The sequence below is a fragment of the Castor canadensis genome, chromosome 6 (assembly GCF_047511655.1).
Source record: "Castor canadensis chromosome 6, mCasCan1.hap1v2, whole genome shotgun sequence".
In the NCBI taxonomy this organism is placed as follows: Eukaryota; Metazoa; Chordata; class Mammalia; order Rodentia; family Castoridae; genus Castor; species Castor canadensis.
The window spans coordinates 117,130,946-117,156,955 of NC_133391.1; the positions used below are offsets into that span (position 1 = coordinate 117,130,946).

The window sequence follows — 26,010 nt, forward strand, 5'->3', positions numbered from 1 at the left end:
ACTAGGTATTTTCTAATTGAGTTCTGACACTATCTCCAGTTGACTTCTGACATTGTCCTCCCCCAAGTTCAGCCTGACTTGTAGCTGCATTTTTCTCTTCCCTTTTTGAGCTACCAAGTTATGAAATGAAGTGGTTCCTATGGAGTGATGGGATTTTTAACTGAGGGTATCATACATACATACACACGCTTGTAAATGTTCACTAGACAGTGTTCTGGATATATAGGTTGGATATATTTTACCCAGAATGCTTGGGACAGAAGCATTTGTTTTCAGTTGGAGACAGTGTCAGAATCTGAGCCCCAGGCTCTGGGTTCAGTCCCAAAAGACTGACCCCACTTCACATACCAATTGATAGCAGTAGATGTCACCTATACTTTTGACTGACGAGCACTCTATGGGGATTTCCTTCTATGTGGGATTGACTTATTTGCTAGTGGAGCTCCAGAATTCTAAGAAACACTTTACTTACATTTACCAGTTTATTAATAAAGGATACAGATGAACAGTGGGACACAGGTACACATGTGAGATCTGGAAGGGTCCTGAGTGAAGGTGCTTCGGTTTCCTTGGAGTCATTGCACATTATACTCTTGGTACTCACATGTGTTTGACAACTGAGAAGTTTTTAAAAACTCTATAGTTTTTTATGGAGCCTTTATCATGTAGCATGATCAGTTACTAACTCCATTTCCAGCTCTTGTCCCTTTTCAGAGAATGAGATATGGCTGATACCTCAACCTTACGATCATGGCTTGGTCTTTCTGGTGACCAGCCTCTACCAGGAGTTGTGTCAGGAGAATCTTTTGTTCCCACGTTTGTGGATAGGGTGCCAGAAGAATCGTTTGCTCTAATATTTAGTCTTTGATAGTAGTACCTGACACCAAGCTCTTTAGTCCCTTGGAATTTCCTGGGTGATTAAGAGCATTTTTTTTTTCTAATAACAACCCTCTTGCTCTCCTTCTAAACAAGGAGTTTAGAAGCTCTGTGCAATACACTGGGGACAGATCAATATGTAAATTTCTTGATATTGCTGTTTTCTGTATTATGCTGTGGTAAAAAGAAATCTCAGAGACTGAAAGTCATAAAGGTTGACTTTTCCTTCATTGTTTGTTTCCATAAGTGTCATCTTTGTATTCCTCACTGCAGCACCATGCTGAGTAAGCAGATACACACTGGCCATTCCTAATCAGAACATCTGAAAGCTGACATCAAAATTTGAAAATTTTTGAGTATTGCTGTGATTCTTTAGTGAAAAATTCCATACCTGACCTTACATGACAGGTCACTGTCAAAACACAAATGCACTAAAAATAATTGTATATTGTTATCTTCAGGCTATATATATAAGGCATAAAAAGAAACAAATTTCATGTTTAAAGTTAGGTCCAGTATCTAAAATATCTCATATGCAAAATTCTAAAAATCTTGAAAACAAAACGCTTCTGTCCCAAGCATTCTGGATAAGGGATATTCAACCTGTATATCTAGAACATCACCAATAAACACACACACACACACACACACACACACACAACACACACACACACAGATCTGTAGGTGAACATTTTAGTGACATTGTACACATGCTTTGTACCTGTCATCACTACCTATACCCAAAACTGTTTTTTTCATCCCCCACATGAGCTTTCTACCCACTAAACAATAATATCTTCTCTTTTTCCTCCCCTAATCTTCTGGTAACCTCTGCTTTTGGTTTTTGTCCCTTTGAATTTTCCTATTCTAAGTACATAATTTAAGTGGAATCATACAATATTTGTCCTCCTGTGCCTGGCTTATTTCACTAAACACAGTGCTTGTAGTGTTATAATGAACACTAATGTTCTAATGTAATCATTGTGACATATATCAAAATTTCATTCCTTCTTAAGGCTGAATGGTATTGCATTGTATGAATATACCATATTTTGTTTATTTGTCTGTTGATGGTCATGTATTTTTTCCACCTGTGGCTATTATGAATATTGTTGCTGTGAGTATTGGTTTACATACCTGTTTGATTTTCTGTGTTTGGTTCTTTTGTATATAAATCTGAGAGTAGAATCATTAGTCATATGGTAATTCTATGTTTAACTTTTTAAGGAACTGCCGAACTTTTTTCACAGTGGTTGGACCATATGGGTAGTGTTTTCTTGAATTTATATGTGACATTTTATATATGTACTGACTTTTAGATTTATCAATGTTAAAATTTTTTACTTGAATTTTTTACAGGATTTTTATTCATAAATGAGACCGTTATATACTGTTCTTGAGTTATGTTGGTGGTGTTCTGGTATCAAGGTTAGGCTGGCTTCATTAAGTGAGTTGGGCAGATTACTTTCCATCATCTCTTTTTCTAACAGTTGGTATCTGAGATTTCTAGAAAATTGTAAATATGTTTTTCAGCTTCCAAACAATACTTTGAAAAGTATCCTGGAGACCATGAACTCCTTTGGGAAGTTGAAGGTGTTGGACATTGGTACCAGCGAATACCAGTTACCAGAGCATTACAGAGAGAAACACTTAAAATTACAGGTAAGAATGAATATAGTCCAGTTGAAAAAACAGCCTTTAATAATGGTGGTGCCTCATACTGCAGAGCAGTGGTATATTATAATTTGAACTTTCTAATAACAGATGCTCTTGTTTAAAGTTTGAATTTTCATTGTGTATTAATTTTTGAGTGACTAATTGGGACTTAGAGCAGCTCAGGTAGGAATTGAAATAAAAAACAAATACAGAATAATGAAAAGCATAGAATAGGTTTCTGGGGATCAAAAATAGCCTCAAATCTCAAGCATATCTTTCTAGCATCATTAAACACTGAAGATAACTATTTAAGTCTCTTGATAATGGCAAGGATTAAAAGACACTGTGAAAGGGACATCCCACACCTAGATTTTTGGTACCTTTCTTGTCTAGCTTCCTCTTCAGAGTATGATTTATGAAAATCAGTACAGTGTTACAATGCAGAGCAAATGCTGATTGGTTTACAATTCAAATAATTTTTGTATACCCAGCAGTTTCTCAACATGAAGCCAAAAGACCTGTGTCAGGAGAATGTGGTCTTGCAGCTGTTCCAGAATATGAGCTGGGTGCCGAAGACAATCAGTCTAGTGAGATGCAGCTAACTGTAGGTACACTATATGTCCATTGAAAGGAGTAATGATGTTTCTGTAAAGCAAATTTAGTTTATATTTAAGTTTTAAATGTTTATGATTCATTCAACAGCCAGTAATTTCAACTGCATCAGTTTTCTTAGCATCTTCTGTCAATTGATTATAGAGGATTTAATTTTCTTTGAAAAATAAATGATATATGTATAGTATTATAAACTAATTAAAGGTAGTTTCAAATATACATAAAATAATATAGAAGAAAAAAAATGTAATCTGCCACTCAGATATAGCCGCTGTTACAGTTTTGTATATGCATTTGCTATTATATACTATGAAGCATATGTCTATGCACAGTCCATGTTTTGTTTTTATTTTATGCTGCTGCTAGCTGCTTTTTTGTTAACAGTAATACTTTAAGCATTTTCCATGGCTTTGCTGCTTTAAAACATGGTTGTCAAATAGTGCACTATTGCATGTAATTACCATCATTTATTTCCTTAACATGGCACTTAATTTTTTTACATTTTTAAGTGGCCCAGGAGGAAACACACTTATACATGAATATTTGTGCAAATACAGTGATTTCTGTGAACATATAAATTTCTAGAAGTGGAACTAGGAGTAGGTTAAAGATTATGTAGTTTTTGTGCAAAGTTGGAGGCTATATGTGCTAGGTCTTCCTCTTTTTGTTTGACAGCATTGGGGTTTGAACTCAGGCCCTTATGCTTGCTAGACAGGCACTCTTTTACTTGAGCCATGCCCTGAGCCATCAGCCCTCAACTAAATCTTTGTAGAATGAATATGCTTTGCAGATAGAAGGACAGGTCTCATTGCTGACCTTACAGGACTTACCAGATTTAGAACTGATGTTTTATGGTACTTAATATTACTTAAAATGGTGCCCCATTGTTGGAATTCCACAAGTCTATTTTATGTAGTGTTCATTCATAATAGCATTTGTTGTAGTTGTATTTTTGAATATGCATATCTGAGTATATCTATATATACTTTATAAATGCATATGCATTTGTGCTTATTTCCTTTTTTTTTGCTGGTACTAGAGTTTGAACTCAGGACATGGTGCTTGCAAAGCAAATGCTGTACCACTTGAGCCACACCTCTAGTCCTATACTGGGGTTTGAACTCAGCGCCTCCTGTTGGCCAGTGTTCTACTACTTGAGCCACCCCAAGCTCCTATCTTAATTTGCATGAAAGTTGACTGTTTATTTGGAAAGTTTTTATATGTTTCTAAGAACAATATAAACAATATGGTTCTTCATATAAGGAGTTAGATTTTTAAAAGTTTTTATTTTAGAACTTCAGAATAAGCCCGTTCTCTTATATTATAGCCCAAAATTTCTCTGCTATGCAGAATTTTTCTTTATATGCAAGAAGTAGAAAATCTGCCTAAATGTAATGAAGACAATGATTCATTTTAATATTAATCAAAATAATTTTAAATGTATCATTTGAATGAGAATATATTAAGTGATACCACGTCATAAAGTTGGTAGCATACATTTTCTTTCATTTTAGAAACTCTTACTATTTTAATGTTTTAATTAGCTCAAGAAAAATATTTAGTTCTCATATTCACTATTTTATAACACCTTTTCTCAGTAACCCCATGAGGAAGTAATTTTATTTCAGATACATGACTTATTTTTTGGGTAATGGTGTTTTTATTTCCTTTTCTTTATTTTTATATGTAAAGCATTACATGTATTTCTCTTTTTTGTCCCATTTACTTATTGTTTTTTGTCTTTTCTAGTTTAACTATAAAGTTCTTTTTTTGGGGGGAGTAAATGGAGTTTATTAAAAGTTAGGGAAGGGGGAAGCATGGTGGGGCCCAGGTGGAAGCTGGAAGCTGAGAGAGCTGTTTCTGCTCTACAGGTGCTTTTAAAAACTAAGATAATGTATGGGAAGGGGAGGTGACTTTTATTCAATAATCAATGAGCAGGGAGGGACAAGGGTGGTTCCTGAGCCTGCCTCAGATTCCCCCTGAGAGACAGTATTCCAAAAAATTCCTTTTTGGGGTTGCTGAACGGGGTCAGTCCACCTTCAGTATCTGCTTCAAGCTGACAAGAGGCAGCAGACCCTACCTACAAGAGGAATTGTCTCTCCTATTTTTTTTCCCTTGGGACTCACTTGGACACAAGGTGTCTGAATTATTGTTCATTACAGTGAAGGTTTCTTATGGAGATCTGGGTTGTTCATGGAGATCTTGTTCATTTGTGGAGATTGATAGCCTTGTTGCCTTATGATTTGGATCCTAAAGGCTTTCATTCCGTCGCACGTGGTCAGTTCACTTCAGTCCATGGGGTGGTAGTCAGCTTGTAAACTGAGAAGAAGAGGGAAACAAGCACATTTCCTTTTTAACTCCTTGGCTGGCTTTGCCAAAAATATTAATGGCTGTAGTGTAGTGTGTGATCAGAAGACTTCCATATTCTTCATATCTCACTGGGAACAATCCATGGCTGGACACATAGGTATAAATGAAGTTTTTTTAAAAATTAGGGAGGGGAAATGTAAAGGGGAGTATGTTGGGACCCAGGTGGAAGCCGAGAACAACTATAAAGTTCCTGAAGATAAGATTTTTATCATATCATCAGTCACATTTACTCCCTTGTTTGTGTCCTATAAGTAGACTTTAAAAAAAATTTTTTAATTACACATAGTATTTGTACAGACTTTTGGGATGTAGTATGACATTTCAATGTTTATATTGAATACATACAATTTGTAATGACTAAATTAGGATAATTGGCATATACATCACCTCAAGCATTTGTCATTTCTTTGTCTTCTCTACTACCTACTTTGAAATATAGGATTATTGTCAACCATAGTAGATATTCTAATGTCTGTGCCTACCATGGAATTTCAGTGTGTGATGAATGAATTAATGGATGGTGATTTAGAATGGAGTAGGACTGTGGCAAGCATTGTACATACAAAAGAATATGTGAGTAGGAAATCTTAGATGGTCCATTGTTGAAAACAAATGAGTAAACAAATATACTATAGGATAAAAATTGTCTTAACATTATAGCAAATGATTGGAGGTACATAGCAGAGGAAGAGGGTAAATGGGAGTTCTGTGATAAAGGTTGTTACAGCATTTCAGAAGATAATGTGAAGGAAACAGAGGTGTTATAGAAAATGGCACGTTTAATATGAAAGTGATATTAATGAAGTTTGTGAGTTTGTGTTTTATGTAGTGATAAGCCATTAAATTAAAACAAGATTTTGAGCAAAGGGGTGGCAGAATAGGTGATTTGGAAGCACCATTCTGTCATCAAGGTGAAAGGGATTAGACAGGATGGGATTAGAGTGAGGGATACCAGATCAGTGAGGAGGCTATTGGAATAGTTTCACTTAAAGATAATAAAGCCATGCTAATACAAAGGAGAGGGAAATTCAGAGAGATTCTTTAGAAATTGACAGGCTTTCTGATTGTGAATGAATGAGGGTTAGAAAGAAATTGTTACTGCCTCAGATATCTGGCTAGAATTACTAAATTGTTATTTCCATTAACCAAGATAACGAGTAATGTTGAGGAAAGAAAGATAAGGTTCATTTTGGGATGGGTTGATGTGAAATCAGATGGGCCATCCACTGGGAGACATTTCTTTGGAAACAGAGATTTGGAAATCAGGTTGGAAGCTGTGTAAGTTGTGTTTTCAGATTCATTATCAGTAGACGTTGAAGTGAAGAAAGTAGGTAAGAAAGTGAGGAGAGTAGGCGGTTGAGGACAGAACACCGGGAAACTCAGTGATTGAATGAGTTTTCAGACTCATAATAAACTGAGGCTGTAAAGTTTTTTCATCTTTAAAGTAAATTTTCTTAATGAAAAATGCTATGTGAGCCTCTCCTGTGATCCTAGGTACTTGGGAGGCAGAGATCAAGATTCAAAGTCAGTCTGGGCAAACAGTTCCAGAGACCTTATCTCAAAAATACCCAACATAAAAAGGGCTAGAGGAGTGGCTCAAGTGATAGAGCACCTGCCTAGCAAGGTGTGAGGACCTGAGTTCAAATTCTAGTACTGCCAATAAAACCTCAGAAGGGCTAAATTTTTTTCTTTGAAACTTAATGAAATAAATTCATAGGGAGGAAAAAAATAAAGACATCGGATTTTAATCTTTATCTCTGTTTTAGATTGATTCTCTAAAAGATGCCTTTGCAAGTACTTCTGAAGGTAAGAAATTCAGCTGATCTATTAGGAAGTATTTGAGATACTTCAGGATTAGGGGTAAGTGTGTGTATGGGTGAGACCTAGAGCAAGTGAAAACTTAGCTCTCACACCTTGGTCTGGGTTCTGATGTCACTATTGGCATTGTGGACGCCGTTGTAGCTCCCTTTTCTTCATTCCTTGCCTGTGAAATAGGGGTAGTAATGTTTACATTATTTCCCAAAATCATTGGGAGAGAATGTAAGTGAGAACACTTACTAAAACTGCAAAGCTCAGGATAACTTAGAAATATAGAAGTGAATTTTGACAGTTATAATTTGAAACACATTGTTTTCTTAGCTTGGTGGGGGAAGAGCAAATCTATAGTGGTAGGAGTGTATGTAAACTTGCATAGTTCTTGCATTCCTGTATATTTTAATAGGTAATTCTTTAAATACGTTATTAAGTCAGTTTTGCTGGTTTTTTCCCTTAGGTCATGAAAAAACACCTGTTTCCACTCGTACTCGAAGCAGTCATTTAAAGCGACCAAAGATTGGAAAGCGGTTTCAGGATTCTGAATTTAGTAGTTCTCAAGGTGAAGATGAAAAAACTGCCCAGACATTACCTATGGCTTCAATAAACAAGTAAAGACTTATTTTATTCTCATTATTTTGCTTATTCTTACTTTCATACTATTAGTATTTAGTACTAAAGATAAAGGCTGTTTTGTTGTTTGTGTAGCAAATGGCCTTGTGGTGCAGGAGTTTGTATTTGGATTCTGCTGCAGTATGATTGATTATGCTTCCCAGTAGTGTTACCTTGACAGTGTTGGAGGTAGGAAGTACTAGTGAGAGCGTGGAATAAACTCACTATTGAATCTTTCATGTGTGAAAATGCAGGAGAATATTCTAGTCATTATATTATCCCAGTGAATCATTATCATCAACTTTGAATTTAGTAGTGCTGAGGCTTAGTCAGTTTTTAAGAACCCTCAATTTTACTTTATAATTGATCCATTTTACTGGGATAGAATATAATTTATAAATTGGTGATAACCATAAATAGTAGGTTCATTTCTTCCAGAAACTTAGTAGTCAGCTGAATCAACAGAACTCTTGGGTCAAAACCTTACCTTCTGTCTTCTTTTGAATCATAAAGCAAAATTTTGGCTTGGCATGATGGCTCAAGCATGTAATCCTACCTAATGGAGAGGTGGGATCAGGAACTACTACTTGGGTTCTCTCAAGTAGCTGTTCAAGGTCGGCCTGGGCAAAAGTTCATAAGACCCCATCTCAAGGATGACATGCATTTGTCATCCCAGGGAAGCATCAGTAGGAGGATCACAGTCCTGACTTGCCTGGACAGAAAGTGAGACCCTATCTTGAATGCAGAAATGGCTGGTGGAGTGGCTCAAGTGGTAGAGTACCTGCCTACCAAACATGAGGGCTTGAGTTCAATCCCCATACCACATAAAAAAGCAGTATTTAAAATTAGACTTTGCCCTAGTATTTCTACCAGTCATTCCTGAGTCAACCCGTTAGTTAACAAAGCTTTGCCATTTTTACTGTGAAATTATTTTACTCAGATAGAGAATTCTGTAGCTATGCAAATGTCATTAAGTAAATAATTTTGTGGTAATTAAGTACGTGAATGTTTAAATCATAATGCTAAATGTGCAAATATAAGTAAATATTTAAATCTAGAAATTCATGAAAATAATAATAGTTTAGATTATGATTTTTCCATTGAGCAGTTGTTGTAGTATCCTTTAGAAACAAATATAACAATGTATTTTATTTATTTTATTAGTGTATATTAATTGTACAAAAAGGTTTCACTATGGTATTTCCATACATGCATATAATGTACTTTGATCACATGCACCCCTCTGTTACTCCTTCTTATCCGTCACTCTGTTTTTAACAATACATTTTAAGTTGAATATCCCAGAATTATTCGGGAATTTTCTTTGCTTTTCATGAATAGAACAGTAAAACTCAGTGCTTGAATTTCTTCCTCAGACATTATGAAGAACAAAATGTCATTTTTGTCCTTGAGGAATTGTCCACCAACTAGTAAAGCCAGGCACATACACAGTTAAAAGTGCTGCAAGGTGGATTGTGAGAGAGCAGTAAATAGGAGTGCAGAATGCTTTGGATACAGAGGAAAGAGGAATTGTGTCCGATCGAGGGAACGAGGGGATATTTGGCATTTGGGGTCAGGGCTTCAAAGACAAGTAAAGATTTAATAATCAAAGTTGGTAGAGAAGAATTTATTTTTGGCAGTACTCGAATTTGCACTCAGGGTCTTGTGCTTGCTAGGCAAACTCTCTACCACTTGAACCATACCTCAGCTCATTATACTTTAGTTGTTTTTCAGATAAGGTCTTGCACTTTTGCCCTGGGGTGGCTTCAGACCACATTCTTCCTCCCAGCCAGCACAAAGCTGGGGTGAGTGTTGATTAGGAGACTGATGTTGCTCTGAAAGCCTTGGTAACAGTGTGCTGCAAGTGGGATGACGACTTGCAGAGAGAATAGTGGCCTGAAGTAGAACTGTGAAAATGGGAACCAAAAGTTAGGGGTATGTTTGAAAGGCATTTTGGAACTAAAAATAAACCATTATTCTCTATTGTCCATGCTGACATTTTTAAGAATGAAAAGGGAGTTTGTTATTAACTATGCCAGGGCTGGGAGTATAGCTCCATGGTATAGAGCATGTGCTTAGTATGCACAAGGCCCTGGGTTGATCCCCAGCACCCCAAAAACAAATAAGTAATTGTGCCAGCATCTGTAATTATGGACAAAGCTGTTCACTGAGACTTGTCTCGGGTGCTCTGCAGCATATGTTCATTTCAGTACAATAAGATAAAGAAGGGTCTAGTTTACATGATTGAGAAGATGGTGATGTTATTCATTGAACTGAAAAGAGAACAAATTTAAAAGAGGATGAAAAGACTGGTTTTAGACCTACAAAATCTAAAGTTGTTGATTCATTTGATTTGATTTTTCTTTCTTTTTTCTTTTTTTGGTGGGACTGGGGTTTGAACTCAGGCCTTCAAATACTGAAAGGAAAAGAAAAAAAAGGATTCTGAAGTTTGATCTTTAATAGAACAAATAAGAATGTGTTTGGTTTTTCTTTTTTTTTTCTCCCTAGATTGGAATCTACTGCACGCACATCAGAGAGTTCAGAAGAATTCCTGGAAGAAGAACCTGAGCAGAGAGTCACTGAATTCAAGGATGAAAATAGTGACAGAGATGCACATCCTATACTAGAAACACAATCATGCCTGGAGACACAAGATGGTGAAAAAGTATGGGTCCCTTGTTAAATAAAATGAATGGGAATAACTCAAATTTAACTTTCTTAATCATATTGTTAGAAAAATGTCATGATATATTTTAGAAATCATGGTTAGTGTCAAAAAGCATATATTGGCTGGGGATGTAGCTCAGTGGTAGAGCACTTGTCTAGTATGCCCAAGGCCCTGGGTTTGAGCACAGTACTGGGGGAAAAAAGGCATATATTAAGCCAAGTTAACCACACACTAGAATAGGGGAGAGGATAAAGTCACAAATATAATTTTATTTTTTAAGGTGAGTTTATAAAGTTTGAATTATGTCAAATATAAATGCAGATGTGTAAGTAGGACGATCCCTCAGTGCACTTAAAATATAAATTGATATGTGGAATTAAACACATGTAAGACATACCCACATGATGTGACCTTTATAGAGCCAATTTGAATGCTTTCAAGTCCGGCAAGTCCTCAGTTGCATCTCTGTTTTGGTGGGAAAGGCAGGAATTAGTCATATAGGAAAAAGTACTTGATCATAGTTGGCCTTACAAATTCCTGTAAAAAATAACTACACTCATTTTATTTTGAACAGGAGAAAACAAATAAGTAAATTCTTTGTAACTAAGTAAACTGCTCATCTGGCTTGTTCCCTGCAGCTCTTCACATACTTTTTCTGTCTTTATTTTCCTTTAACATCTTCAGTCCTTTCCTGTCTAAAGATTCCTTATTTCTTCTTTCATATGTACTTGAGTTTCTTGAAAAATCTTTTATCTGTTTTGCAAGTCTATCCAGCAGGTAAATAACTAGATTATAAATTTTATTTTCTTAAGTCACTCCAGTTTAGCTTCGTTTTCCTTAGACTATATTTTAAAATGTCATTCTTCTTGCAGAAAATTCATAAATAAAGCAAAGCGTATTTTTTAGGCATATTTGCCTAAATGTTTATGGAAACGTCTATGTCTTTTAAACACTACAATATGCTGACGTATACACATCATGTAAGCTGTTGCATTTCTGTTGGGATTATAGGCACGTACTACCATGCCTGGCCTGAAATTTTTTTTATGTTAGAAAATTTTTATTATAGAAAAATACATACATCTCTGATTTTGCTATCTCTTTCCTTTGTGTGCTTTCAGGGATCCAGTGTAGTCCACAATATCTAATTGTGAACATTCAAGCACATCAGTTTTCTAATTTTGAAAATAGTAATAAAATGCCTTCTGATTATTAGAGTGTCACTAGGATTAATTAGAAATATTTGATTTTAAAAGAAGAAAATTGATAATCACAAAGCATCCTAGTCCTCTCCTGTCTGCTAAGAAGGATGGGAGTGTGGGATACTTGTAGATTGTTTATTTGTTTACATTGCCTCCTAAATCCTTCTTCTTCCAGTAAGACTCTTCTTTAACCCATACCTTGTAATGTTCTAAATCTATTGTGAGTCCTGGTGGATGACAGATAAGGACTGAGAGAGGCTCATCTTGCATAACAAGTAAGTTAGTACATAGTAATCATGTCCTGACTTTTCCCCCCTGGTGTAGGACTCTGAATTAGAGCCTGTGAATGGTGAAATAATGGATGATACTCTTAAGACTTCACTTGTACCCGAAGAGGAGGACTCCACTAGTGAAGGTGCGGAAGAAGAATTAAAAGTGCAGTCCTTTAATTCCAGTGAAGATGCAACAAATCTTGTCCCACTAGGGACAGAATCTTCAAAGCCCTCTGAGACTGTTCAACTGGATAAGGTAAGGCAACATAAACTCAGTTTTTATAGTTAAAGTGTGCCAATACTGGCACCATTAGGGGGTAGTGAATGGAGTATATATAATTGTCCTTCATCTTAATATGTATGGTCATTCAGGAAAATTAACTTTTGTTCTACATTAGATACTGTAGGAAATTAAATCCTTAAACTCCAGTCTTGTAATCTTATTCATATCTGCCTTATGGGGTTCTGTCCCTGTAACAACAACAAAAAAATCTACCCTATGGTAACAAAAGAAGTTTTACTTTGTAGACTTAGGGAAATGCTCAGAAAAGTGGATTAAACATAATTTACCTAATATTTGAGTACTTGTTGCTTGCATAATATATGACCAACACAGGAATTATGATTTGTTTTAAATGAGGGAGACATTTTAAATTAGTGAAAAAGAAAAACTTAGAGTATTTTAAAAGAACTTAAATTTTGTTACTTTTTAACATTCCAATTTAAAACTAAAACACTGTTGTAGCATTTCTTTGTTAGTGTCTCACTTAGATTATTGAATAAACATCCATCACTGTCGCAAGCACTTATAGTTCAATTAAGTACAGAGGAACAGTACTAAGGAGACTCTTATTTCAGAGAGCAGGATTTTATTCAAACAAATTTACATGGCACTTTCCCATGGATCCTAATGCCTGTCTCTACTACCCTAGCCAGCCAGGAGGTTACTCAGACCTTCCCCCAAGTCTCGCTCACCTTGCAACGCTTTCTCAGCTGATAAGAGGGGTGTAGCTGCACCCTGTGGGATCCTCAAGGCTGCCTTCAGTGCAGGTCCAGTTTTGTGGTCTACCGGCAACACCCAGTGGTCTTCGGGAGAAGGGGCACGCTCACAAGCGGCAGCTGCCTCTACGTCAGAGCCTCAGGACAGACTCTGACAGCGTGGTCTCCCGTGGGCAAGGAGGCAAGCGAGGTTTTGGGGTTTGGCTCTGAGTTTATATACCTGGTGGTGACCTCATAGTTTCTGCTATAAGCACTGCCACCTTAGGTTTGGCTTATTTGCCTATCGCCTTTCATACTCTGACTGGTTTCTAAGTCCTAACACACACTAGCTAATAATTCTTATTTCAACAGTTTTTCACAATCCATCAATACAACAGCAATCTTATATGTGTTCACCATAGTCACCATCCCTGTCATCTAATGAAACCATAGTCAAACTTAGAAGGGTGGCACAGTGTTATATTCCAAGGAATTCTTGCTTTGGGCTCTAGTAACACCAAGAAACTTAAGAACTTACAGGTGATTCATGGTTTTGAAGTCTCTTGATCTGAAATTTAAGATCTACTAAGTACTCTTTGTGGTAAAGTAATTACTTTTATTATGTCTATAAAGTAAGAATATTATGTCTATAGTAAGAATTTAATGAGACAGTTTTAAAGAAATTTAGTTGAATCCATAATTTGTACACATGGTTAACAAAAGTAATGAATATTAAATTCTTTTAAGTTCTAATTTAATGTTATTGCATATTGATATCTGAGGATAATTCATTTTAGAACTGTGTTATAAAAGATTATCTGTTGACCAACTTTTTTATTTTCAGACCCCACATATAACTGACTCAGAAATGTTGGTAGATCAAAGCCCATCTGATGACAAGGGGCACACTGAAGAGAAACTGTCCCTAGTTTCAAGAAAGAAAGCGCATTTGGGAAGTTCAGACAGTGTTGCCACTATCTCAAATGAAGAACGCTCTGACAGTGCTTTTCCAAACTCTGTGGTAGCAGAATTTGCTGAAGAACCAGTCTCTGAGAACTTATCACCCCACACTACTTCCTCATTGGAAGACCAGGGTGAAGAGGGGGTGCCTGAGTCCCAGGAAACGTCTACTGCTCTTCCTCAGAATTCTCTAATAGAGGTGGAACTTGAGGATGTGCCATTTTCACAGAACACAGGACAGAAGAACCAGTCAGAGGAGCAGTCCGAAGCGTCCTCTGAGCAACTGGATCAGTTTACACAATCAGCAGAAAAGGCTGTGGATAGCAGTTCAGAGGAGATAGAAGTGGAAGTGCCTGTAGTGGACAGGCGGAATTTAAGAAGAAAGGCCAAGGGGCATAAAGGACCTGCCAAGAAGAAAGCCAAGATGACCTGAATGAAGAAGATATGCGTATGATAAATCTTCTTCTTTGTAACAGAATTGTTTTTAAAACATGGCAATTAATAAACAATACGGGGCATAGGACAGACATTTCCAAAATTTGAACTTAACATGCAGTTTTTCTTTTTCCTTTAGGAACTAGGATTCACTATTGTTTTTAATTTTTCAGTGTAAATAATAATTTTTTTATTTTTATTAGCCATGTTTGAATTTTGAGACTCCAGATCATATTATATTTTTCTTTAGTAGGTGGACATCTGACCATATTTCAAAAACTATAAATTAAAAAACTGAAAGTAGTAAGCTTTCCATTACTTGTAAGGATCACAGAAATCTTTTATACTAAGGGTTTTATAGTAAAACTTTGTGAGGGTTCTAGAAGTTTTATCTTAGATATCAAAACTCTTACCATTTAAAAAAATGTAGGCATGGCTAAACAAAAATAAGGGTCAGTAAATTAGAATAAGAATAACCTCAAGTAAATGAGAGCACAAAAAGTAAAAACTTATGGTCAAAGATGTATGAAGACAACATTTTGGTTTTGGTCTTAGTTATAGATGCTGTTTCTTTCTTTGCCTTCAGTATCTGTGGAAAGGTACACTATTTCTGACACTTACCACCTGATAGTAACAGTACTGCTAGGGATTTAACTGTCACACTTGGGTACATTATTCAAAATTAGTTTACTGTAATTTTTTAAATTTTTGATATTTACAGATGGTTATAAGTTTACAAGTTACATGTTCTACCTTTAATGAAGTAAACATTCCAACTAGTGAAAATTAGGGATATAGTTTAACTTGGACACCTGGTCCTTATCACAGATAGATATTGTAGGCTAGAGACTATACTTTTGTTCCCATCCAATTAATATCTATAATTTAGAAGTGGGAGCCCCCTTCCTAAACCTTCTTAACCCCCTACTGCCCTAATTCTACAGTCTTATTTTCCCCTCAGCTTTAATCTGCCCCTCTAACTCATGGAGTGATTCTGCATGAGTGGTCTGCCTGCCACCTTATGCCTTTGTGCCCATTTTTGGATAGATTTAGAACTGCACCCCACAATCTTAGAATTAGATGGCAGGAGTAAATCTGCCCTAGGCACTGTAGTTATGAGAGCTTAAATTAAATTGGAGGATTCAGTTGTCCCTTTGGGCTTGCTTACTCTAGATTTGTCCTTTGAGTACTGACTACAAGACGGCTTGTTATTTATACTTTGTGTTGCTATAGCAAAAGCATTTATTTACCTAGGAAAATTTGGAGAAAAAAATCCCTAAACTGTTCATTGTTGTAGGTAATTTGTTTTTAAATGAACAAGATGGTTATTCTTAGAATTCAAAGAGTATAAGTATCTCAAATTCAATCATGGTTTTTGGATTACATGTGCTTCAGTTTGTACATGAGTTAGAGAATGTTTTGATATTATTTAGATTTGGTTTTGAAACAGCTTGTTCTTAATCCTTTTGTGAAAGAAACATGTTACGACTTTGTGTCCTTATTTGAGGTGTTAATGGCTTTATGTTGAAGGTCTGTGGTCTGTTCAATCTTCAGTTAGGTAATGTGGTGTCATAACACTTTATTTTGGAAAGTCAGTGTTTTAGAAAGATATAATTAAAATCTTTAAGCAGAGAAGATATAGTAAACCTTCCCAATCTTGTAAGATCTAGAACTCTATTTCCTATTTTCTTTTAATTATTCGCCAGAAGTTAGATGACTTAATTCTAAGTGAAAATTCATTCACTTTGGCCTTTTGTGTTTTCTACAGATGCTAAGTGCAAGAATAAGCATGACTAATTCTAGTGAATCTATCGAACGTTCATGTTGTTTAATATATTTTGAGAACTTATTAATATCATAACTAGGGAAATAACTAAAGATTCTACTAAGATTCAGAAAGCTAACTTCCATTTTCAGCTTTAAAAACTTTAAAGTATCTTACTAATTTTTTGCTCATTGATCCTTTTAAGTTACTTTGTTTAAACATGTAGTTTTTAAAAGTTGCACTTACTGGTAACTCTAGATGTCTAGATATCTCAATGTCTGTTGAATTTACAAAAAAAAATTCCATTATTCATGTACCATCTCTGGGAACTAAATTCATAGTTATTAAACTTGCTTGGCTTAAGTAGTAAGGGAATTTTAAGCAATTTTGATTTTTCAACACACAATAAAACTTTTTTTTTTTTTTTTTAACATATAACCTGTTTTTTTCCTTCACACTCCCTGTTTTGGAGACAAGGTCATGCTATGTTACCCAGCCTGGCCTTGAACTTGAGATCCTTATGCCTCAGCCTCCCAAGTGTTGGGATTTCAAGCTTGGGCCACCACATCTGTCCTGTTACATGCTATCTCAGCAGAAATGTTATTTTGGGGTTTATAGATCATAGAGGATAAAAAGCTAGATCACATGGAAAAACCTAACTTTCATATTCAGTAACTTAAGTTGATTATATCAAATTTATAACAAAATCTGTCATCAATAGGGAATCTAAATAAATTTAATCAGATACTTAGTTTTTGCAAGGCATTAGAAAAATTTTCAGAATCACAGAGGATTGACTGCAATGTAATTTTAACCAGTCTAGTTGTTAAGTGTTCAGTCACATCCTACAGTCTTTTGTGAACTGGTATTTTTAGAAGTCATCTTTGCAGAGAAGGGAGTTCACTTCTTGTGTACATAAGTATATATTTCCTTGTGTAATATAAAGCAGATGGTTATTAGCAAAATTTTAGTTCTACTTTCAAGTTTAAATTATTCAATTGCTAGACCTCACAGAAATTAGTATATTTAAGAGTTATTGTAAAGCTCCTCTATAACTTTTAAAGATGAGAGGTTCTATTATGATTTTTTTTATAAAATCAAATGGCATGACTTAGAATGTCAGTCTTCTACTTAAAATGTGTCTATAGTCATGTTTTCATTCAGTGCAGGGATGGTAAGGAGAACATCTAGTCAATAATGGTTTACTTTAACTGACTACCAGACTACTACCTAAAATGGTTTGTGACATTAGAATAAAGTACCTTTTGAAGGTTTGTGATTGCATCAAATTGAGCCTCTACGTATCTAAATATCTGCTTTTATGTTCTACTTTTTTCTTTGGGAATACCTTCCAAGGTTTGGTCACACCAGCAAACTGAAACAGATTTTAATGTAAATAAAGTTTATACTAACATCATCTGTGCAACAGTATTTTAGAAACAAATTTCTGCTTTTTGTGTCCATGGTAGCAACATGGTGTTTCAGATGTGATCCAGTCTTTTATGGGTGTGATTTGTTATGCTTGTTTTATTTTTTATCAAGCTTCTTTTGTACAAATTTTCTTTAGGTTTAGTTCTAAAAAATAAGAAATCTTATTTCTGTAGTGTCCAGTGATTACCTAAAGTCAGTTTCTTTCTTTTTTACGTTCTAGAACTTAATTTGCACATTACTTATTTTGATTAGCAGCAAAATAGTTAAATTTAGGTTTAGCTTGTCACAAAGTGATTCTGTCCTACTGGATTGTTATTTCCAAGGAACTGGTCTTCCTTTTCCCAAGTGTCTTGTGTTCTACAACTTTAATGTGTTTATAAAACTTAGAAAGTCTTATTATTCAGAATAACAAGTCTTACTGGAGAACTTACTCTTGGTAGGTTTTTTCCTCCCCCCGCAAGTTTAAAAGCAATTAAACCTATATTTTGTGATTGTTTTCTGGTCTGTGTTTTGAAATTCTTTCCTTTCTCCCCAATTTCATTCATGAAGCTGTATTCAAATAGTGAATTTGTCTTAAGACATTCAGTGGCTTTTAAGGCACAATTAATCACACTGCTTGTACTTTGAAGACAGACTTAAAAAAATAAAGCAATGTGATTATAGGTTAATATAGACACCCTTTCTTAGTTTCAGAAACAGGAGCACATAATTCATATGACAAAAGTGCTTTGACCAGTTAAAACCCTAAAACAAGACCTTTTTATATTACCTAATTAACTCAAATAAATCTCAGGGCATCAGTGTGAACTAAACTAGAATTATTCTAAACCATTTTTAATACCATTCTAAAACTACATATGTACTACCTTGTATTTAAAATACAGAAAATGCTAAAAGAAAGCTACATTGTGGTTCACTGACTTACTGTACAAAGAAGTCAAGGACTTAAGAGTTCTGAGCTTTTCCCTCTAAGTGTGCCTTTTCTCACATTGTTTTCATGAAAGTATTTTATAAATGTAAACATTACCATGTGCTAATGCTACATTTTTTAGGACAAATGAGAACATTACCAAATTTCTTAGCCTTGACTATCCTAAGTATGAATTAGCCTTTACGAATGCTTTCCCTTACACTGGTGGTTTTTCCAGTAATGACAGATAGGCATCTCCAGACACCCACACTTCAATGCAGATACTGGTATCTATGTGTTTGCTTTTTCAATCCTTCAATTTTATTAACATGTAAGCCCTTAGCAGTCTCCAAAATAGAAACCAATTTGTAAAATTGGGCCATTTTAATGTTTTTCTTTTACAATTTAATAAATAGCTCTCTTGATTGCAGATATGTAAGACTGTTTGGTAGTATTCACAAACATCACAGTATTGCTGGTTGTCCTGATCATTTTGTAGTCATAATTATAAGGGGTTCTTTGTATGAAAGTGCTGTCAAACCAGTAAAACTGCATTTATGCATCCGTCATTTTCAGGGTTGTTGGTAACCTGGGCATATTTCCCTAAGGAAAACAAAACCAAAACAAGAAAAAGGGAAAATGTTAGCTAATAAAAATTAATCTTAAGGAATATAATCTTTGCCTAAAATATTTCTAATTACAATTTAAAAAAAAAATTAATAGAGGATAAATGAGTTTACAAACATAAGTCATTCAAAACCAAGTTGTATTGTGACTACAACTTTTATACAAATGGTGTTTTTAAATGGTAGTCGGTTTCATTCTGTTAGTACATTAGATTAACAAGCCAGTATTTTCCATGTGACTGTTACTGAAAAGTACATTGGGTTTTTGTTTTGTTTTTTAGTATTTTGAGATAGTGTCCTGCTATGTAGCCCAGGCTGGCCTGGCATTCAAGATCCTTCTGCCTCCTTGCTGGGATTACAGGTGTGAACATCACCACAATTAGCTAATGCAAATGTTTTGTTTGGGTTTTTTTGGGGGGTGGGGGCTGGGGATCATACTCAGGGTCTTGTACATGTGTGGCATGCTCTCTACCACTGATGTATATCCCCCCCCTTTTTTTTTGTGGTACTGGGGTTTGAACTCAGGGCCTCATGCTTGCTGGGCAGGCACTCTTAACAGCTTGAGCCACTCCACCAGCTATATCCCCACTTCTTGCATTGTGCTTTAAAAAGTATTTCAAATCAACTTGACAACATATTTTAAAACTGAGGTCAGCCAACATGAATTGTGAACAAATGACTCCAGAATCTCAAGGGCTAGATGCCAGTGGCTGACACCTGTAATCTTCGCTACTCAGGAGACAGTGATCAGGAGAATCAAGGTTCAAGGCCAGCTGGGCGAGTGGTAGAGTGCCTGCCTAGCAAGCATGAGGTCCTGTGTTCAAACTCCAGTACCTAAAAAAATCCCAAAAAACAAAAAAGGTATTCTTTTCAAAGAATACCAAAGTTTAGAGAAAATCTAGACACTAAATGCAGAAAACTAAACAAATGAAAAAAAGAACTTAAAACTGCTGCATGAAAAATTTCAGTTTTAATTATTATTGAAATAGTGTTTATGTTTGATGTAAAAATAAGCCTCCCATCTCTGGCTTACAGTGAATTTACTGTATTTTCTTCAATTAAGCATCAAACCTAACAATATAGTACACCTTTCTAGTAAAACCTAATTTAAAAAGAACTACATTCACTTTTTCTGTAAAAGTAGTATTCTTGAAGATTTACATGTAATTTACACCCAATTTTAACCCATTTAGCTCTTCATTAAAAAAAGTTTGCTGTATACTTTATATCAACTTGAAAAGTATTTCTATTACAAACTGTAGACAGTAACAGCCCTATATTTAAAAATTCACTTACCCCAAATAACTTTGCCTCCTTGCGTCACAAGGCCCAACTCGCTCACATTCACTTCAATGACTGTACCTTTGGTAATTACACCCAAAGTTGTATATAGCGGGGATGAAGGATTCTTTTTCACACCAAGTATGGGGAGACAAAAGGTGGCTTTCAGTTCAGGATGTGTTACATGAGCTTTCTTGAAACGTAAACCCTAGTAAATCAAACACAAGAAGATTTAAGTCCAAAATGTTAATGATGAGTAGTCCTTTTGCTTATCTTTTCTAATCATTTCAAGCACGAATAAGGTCATATCTTAAACCATCAGATAAAATACATTTCTACACACTAATAAACTTGACAGTATAAGTACATGAGGGAAAACTCTACATGTGCACTCTTAGAAAGTTTTTTTAACCATGTAATAGTTACCTAACTACTACATTTTAAGTCTAGTTATTTAGACTTACTGAAAACTTGGTACATGCCAGGCATTATGCTAGAGCTCACAACTAGCTCATTTACACATGTTAACACCCCTCCTCCCTTTTTGTTAAATGATGAAACAACGATTAGCAGGCTTCATGACTTGTTTCAAAATTAAATGGTATGTGATAAATAGGACCAAACCTAAATATTCTAATCCCATGTCTTTATATACTTCATCCACCATTCATAACTGAAAATACGACAGACTGTCAGCTTTCTTTGTGTTGATGGTAATATAGTTCAAAGACTGGGGAATACCTGGAGAAGTCTTTGTTACAGAGATTAGTTACACTATCACCCAGTCACCTAGATAGGATCTTTCAGGGTACAATAATTTAATGTCAGAATGCTCTGTAGTCTTATCTTAACCTATATGGGTATTGGGGGGAAATTACACTGAATCAGGTTTGTAGTATTAGGCTTATTAAGTTTGTAGGAACCTGACTAGTGTATTTGCTCCCTGGAGAACTGATGTTACCAAAATGTATTCAGAAGATTATGAATACAAAATGAAAAAAAGAGTCCAGCATATTATCAGGAGTGGACAAATGTTTTCTATAAAGGACCAGAGAAGAAACAATTTAGGCTTTGTAAGCCATTATGTTCTCAGGTACAAATACAATTGAGTAATTGTACTACAAGGAACACAATTACAATGTGTTCTAGTAAGACTTTGTTTACAAAAACAAGACTGCTTGCCAGTATTTTAATCCATTTAAAAAAAAAAATCACTCAAGTTGAGAGCACTAGGATTAATGCTACCAACTTTCTTTCTGATTCCTTATTTTTCTAAGCAAGCTGGAGATCTAGTAGTACAAACCAGTGACTTTGAAGGGATTTTGTGAAAATACACATTCAATTATATTATTCCCAAAGTAGGTATGGATAGATGGGGGTGAGGATTAATTTGGGGCATATTACCATCACCACTATCAGTAGAAATTAAGCTATTTTTATATTCTTACCCCCTTTTTTAAATGATTTCAAAAGCATTGACATTTACCTTTTCATTTCAAATCTCTTATAAAGCTGAAGTCAAGATTCTTGACTGTAGTGGGAAAAAATGCTAAGTAATCCCTAGCAATAACTTGAAGTAACAAAAGTATGAAAACATTTTTCAATCTGTTTATAAAACCAATTTCAGGAAATGTACTTTATCCAGTTCAACAAGGGGAACTAATATTTAAATCACCTCACACTTGCAAAGGACTTACCATTGGCCTGATGAACCTTTCATATTTAGGTGGTTTTCTTGTAAAGCCATCTCCTACAAAGCAGACTTTAGTAACCATCCTCTTCCATGCCTTCTTTTTTCTCTTTCCTGTCCGAATAACTTTTAACACTTCTGTTTCTCCCTGGGCACGAACTTTGGGCAGAGGGACTTCCCACTTTCCCTAAAAATGGGAATTTATATTGTAAGTAAAGGACAAGGAGAGTAAGTCAAATATGTTTTAGTCATACAAAGCAGTAGATTCACTTTCTTCCTTGACATTCAGTACATTTTTTTTGTTTTGTTTTCTAGACTTCTCCACTGTCTCCTCATAAGCCACAATTAAGCAAAACTAGTGGAGATTACGTATCATGGAAATATTGAATGCTTAAACTAAAAATCTTAAAGCCTTGTTATAGATAAAAAATGTCACCTGCAGTAAGGCAGTGGCTTCTGTAAGCAATACATACACTACTAGTTGGTAGTGTGTAAAATCAGCTGGGGAATGTGGCTCACTACTACTACTAGGTAATTCTAACTACATGGAAGGCTGAGATCAGGAGGCTCAAGGTTCAAGGCCAGCCAGGGCAAACAGATTGAGACCATAGCCAAAAAACCCCAGTAAAATGGAGATACAGCTCAAGTGGTAGAGTTCCTGCTTTGCAGACGTGAAGCCGAGTTCAAGCTCCATTCCCACCAAAAAACTGATTCTACTAAATATATCTTTGCATTTCTACGTCAAATGGATTTTTAGATTACATTATTAAGAAAAATCCCTCATGAGGTTTTTCTGTACCTCTCCATAATGCATACATATAAAACTGAAGCAGTGGAAAGACTTTACTAAGACACTTGTTCTAGGAGTAACTCCACCATTTCATAATTACATGATCATAAAGAATAATTTACAACCTCTTGGATTCCAGTCTCTTCATCTGTAAAATGAGGGGGTGTTAAACAGATAACCACTGAAGTTTCTTTCAGTGCTAAAGGCACACCATTCTAATTTTGGATATTTATAAATCCCAAAAAAGGCAGTAAGATTTGTTTTTAAATTTGGAGAGTATAAGCTCCTAAATACAGATTATGCATATTATTCTACCTGGACGTCTTATCTATTAGCAGGTGCTTAAAAATACATATGCCCCTCTTCTATTTCTGATAGAATGTTAGAGGTATTTTTTTGGCTTTTGCTGGTACAGGAGTTTGAACTCAGGGCCTCCCACTAACTAGGAAAACAATCTACTACTTTACCCATGCCCACATCCCTTCAAGGGATGTTTTAAAAGAAAGAAAGAAAGAAAAAAAAAACCTGCCAAATTTTTACTTAGGTCAAATCACTTATGGTGTGATTTCCACTATTCTCCTTTTGAACCAGTTTTGGCACTGCAAGGCAACAGAAACAAAAAATAGTTTTATTTTCTCTGCAATTAATACTGAATTTGAGATTCAGTTTACTTTTGTTTTTAATTTTTTTTTTTGGTGGGACTGCGGTTTGAACTCAGGGCTTTGCACTTACAAAGCAGGAGCTGTACTGTTTGAGCCATACGTCTGATCCATTTTGCCCCGGCTGGTCTTGAACCAAGATCTTCTAGATCTCAGCCTCCCAAGTAGCTAGGATTACAGATGTGAGCCACAGCGCCCAGCTAATTTGTTTATAAAAATGATTTTTAAAAACTATTAAGTTCTAAAACCCAGTGATGAGAAAGCATGTTATTATCAAATTTATAAAAATTTCAAAGACTTCAATTATTTAAATAATAGTAACAGTTGTCCTTCATGTTTCAAATTAAATTGAAGAAACAAACTCAGTACCTCAAATTTAAGTAATTTGCTTAAATAAAAATTAGACTTCAATTTTTATTGCTTACCGCCTTTTCTTTACGTTTTTGTTTAATCATGTTGGAAAGGACTTTTGCTCTAGACTGTCCTTCTCTGTCCAGCAGATAGGCAGGTACTGCTCCCTGAGGAGTCTTCTCATCATTCTTTTGTTTGGTGTTTCTCTTTTCATGCATCTTGATACTAGCAAGAAGGAAACAGACTCAAGATTATCTGTTTAATAACTTTTACCCAACGGGTGTTAACAGAAGAATCAAATTGGATCACTTACGTTTTTTTCATTTGTATTTTCTCAGCATGACGCTGTTTATGGTACAGCTTAGCCTTCAGGCCAATCATTTTTTTTGCCTTCTTTGACCGTTCATGAGCCTCTCGACTTTCTTTCTTTCTCTTTTTCTCATGGTAATCCAAACGATAGCCATAGCGTTTACGGTGTAATTCAATATATTCATTTTGTGGCTATAATGATGCAAGAAACGTTAATTTTTTAAAGTATGAGATTACTCTAAAATTATTTTGTATTTTACGTAAAGTAGGTAAGACCCATACTGTTCAAATGTTCATTTGCCTAAACAACTCTAGAACAGTTAAGTCTGTATACTGATGATGTAAGTTAATTTTATTATTGGGTGATATGAAGCAATAACCTCAATGAAAGCATCTGTAAAAATCCACTGGACCACTAAAAGGATGAGCTGACTACAGGATCACTGACATAAGGTAATCTGTATTTCAAATAACACCATTATCTCATATTAAAGTGTAATTTATACACCACAAAACTTGCCCTTTTAAGGTATAGGTGTACGGGTCTAAGTTTTGGCCAATTACAGTTGTGTAACCACTACAATTAACATTTTCATTACTCCAAAAAGTTCACTTTTCTCACCCTCAATCTGATAAGTATCTCTATAGTTTTACCTTTCTCAGAATGAAATAGTAACGGAATCTACAAACATATAAGCCCTTTGCATCTGGCTTCTTTCACTTAGTGTATGGCTTTTGGGACTTACCAGCCTTCCTGAATATATCAGTACTTCAATCCTTTTTATTGCCGAGTAGTAGTCCATTATATGGACATAACACTTTTTTTCTATCTGCTCATCAGATGATGGATATTTGAATTGTTCGGTTTTTCGTGGTTAGGATTATAGCTGCAATAAACAATTATACGCAGCTCTCTCTCTGGAAATGTTTACTGCCAGACTGTTTTCCAAAGTGGCTCACCAGTAACTTATGAGATCCCTTTTGCATTTGAAACAACAGTTGTTTTGTCTATTTGTATTTTAATACTGTAAAAAATAAAAACGATGCAAAGCCAAGTTTGCTCAGAGAGCAATACTAAGTGTCAACAACGTATTGGGGGGTAGAGGGGTTGAACTATCATATACACTTTGCAGCAACTACAGGAAAGATATGAAGTGTTCCGTTTTGCAGAGAAACACATTAGAGATGCAGAAGAGAAAGGAGCTGGCAGTCAGGTCCGCCGAGCCCGGCCCCGTAATGCATTCGCGGTTAGGCCTTTTTGTCAAGAACCCATCTGTTTCTCAGCAATTCAAAGAGGTGGCGCCATAAATGCCTGCTGTACAGGGTGGGGTGATCGAAAACTTCGGCCGTATTTCCACCGGGCTCTGGCACTGACGATCTCATGTGGGTCTCTCCTAGACCTGGGTTGCAAATATTCCCGCTCTATGTCCCTAAGGTAAAGTTTTTGGCATTTCTCGGAGCCCAGTCCGTCAGGGCAGCATCACATTTCCGTCTACCCCCTCACTCCCCGCCCGGGATCCTGGGCTCCCAGGCCCCACTAACTCGGACGCCCTATGTAGCTAGCGCCCGAGGCAAGGTCCTTACCATGTTGACAGCGCCCGGTCCGGCCTTGCGGGTCTGAAGAAGCTCTCAACCTTTCGATCTCAAGACCCACGAGCGGAAGACGCCCGAAACAGGAAAGGACAACCCTCTAAAACCGCCGGGTGAAGAGCCGGCGCGACGCAGCCGTTCTGAACTTTTTAACC

General features: G+C 35.7%; 2 protein-coding genes across 8 annotated transcripts in view; one reads left to right on the forward strand and one right to left on the reverse strand.

The window, feature by feature from the left end:
* The window catches only part of Fam169a (family with sequence similarity 169 member A), a 71,064-nt gene extending 52,919 nt beyond the window's left edge, over positions 1–18,145 (forward strand). For 6 of the 7 annotated variants that reach the window (XM_074077294.1, XM_074077293.1, XM_074077297.1 and 3 more), the window contains 7 exons: positions 2,410–2,538; positions 3,024–3,136; positions 7,281–7,320; positions 7,787–7,937; positions 10,447–10,603; positions 12,133–12,336; positions 13,903–18,145. In XM_074077294.1, coding sequence (XP_073933395.1) covers positions 2,410–2,538; positions 3,024–3,136; positions 7,281–7,320; positions 7,787–7,937; positions 10,447–10,603; positions 12,133–12,336; positions 13,903–14,451 — 1,343 coding nt within the window. In that variant the 3' untranslated portion in view covers positions 14,452–18,145. The remainder of the gene's footprint in view (positions 1–2,409; positions 2,539–3,023; positions 3,137–7,280; positions 7,321–7,786; positions 7,938–10,446; positions 10,604–12,132; positions 12,337–13,902) is intronic. The other variant, XM_074077292.1, reaches the window with a different exon arrangement.
* A 712-nt stretch (positions 18,146–18,857) lies between these two features.
* Positions 18,858–26,006, reverse strand: Nsa2 (NSA2 ribosome biogenesis factor). Its single transcript, XM_020169671.2, has 6 exons — positions 25,850–26,006; positions 24,270–24,457; positions 24,031–24,181; positions 22,164–22,343; positions 20,482–20,674; positions 18,858–19,162 (listed from the first exon to the last, which is right to left on the reverse strand). Exons 1-6 carry the CDS (start codon positions 25,850–25,852, stop codon positions 19,095–19,097), a joined length of 783 nt encoding a protein of 260 aa, XP_020025260.1. The 5' UTR covers positions 25,853–26,006; the 3' UTR covers positions 18,858–19,094.
* Between the last annotated feature and the right edge of the window lie 4 nt (positions 26,007–26,010).

What these genes read in the sequence shown, in the direction of transcription:
- Nsa2 (XM_020169671.2), bottom strand. An exon ending in AAAATACAAATGAAAAAAAC is followed by an intron (nt 24,182 to 24,269) that starts GTAAGTGATCCA and finishes CCTTCTTGCTAG; the next exon opens with TATCAAGATGCATGAAAAGA. An exon ending in AGGAGGCAAAGTTATTTGGG is followed by an intron (nt 19,163 to 20,481) that starts GTAAGTGAATTT and finishes TGTTTTCCTTAG; the next exon opens with GGAAATATGCCCAGGTTACC.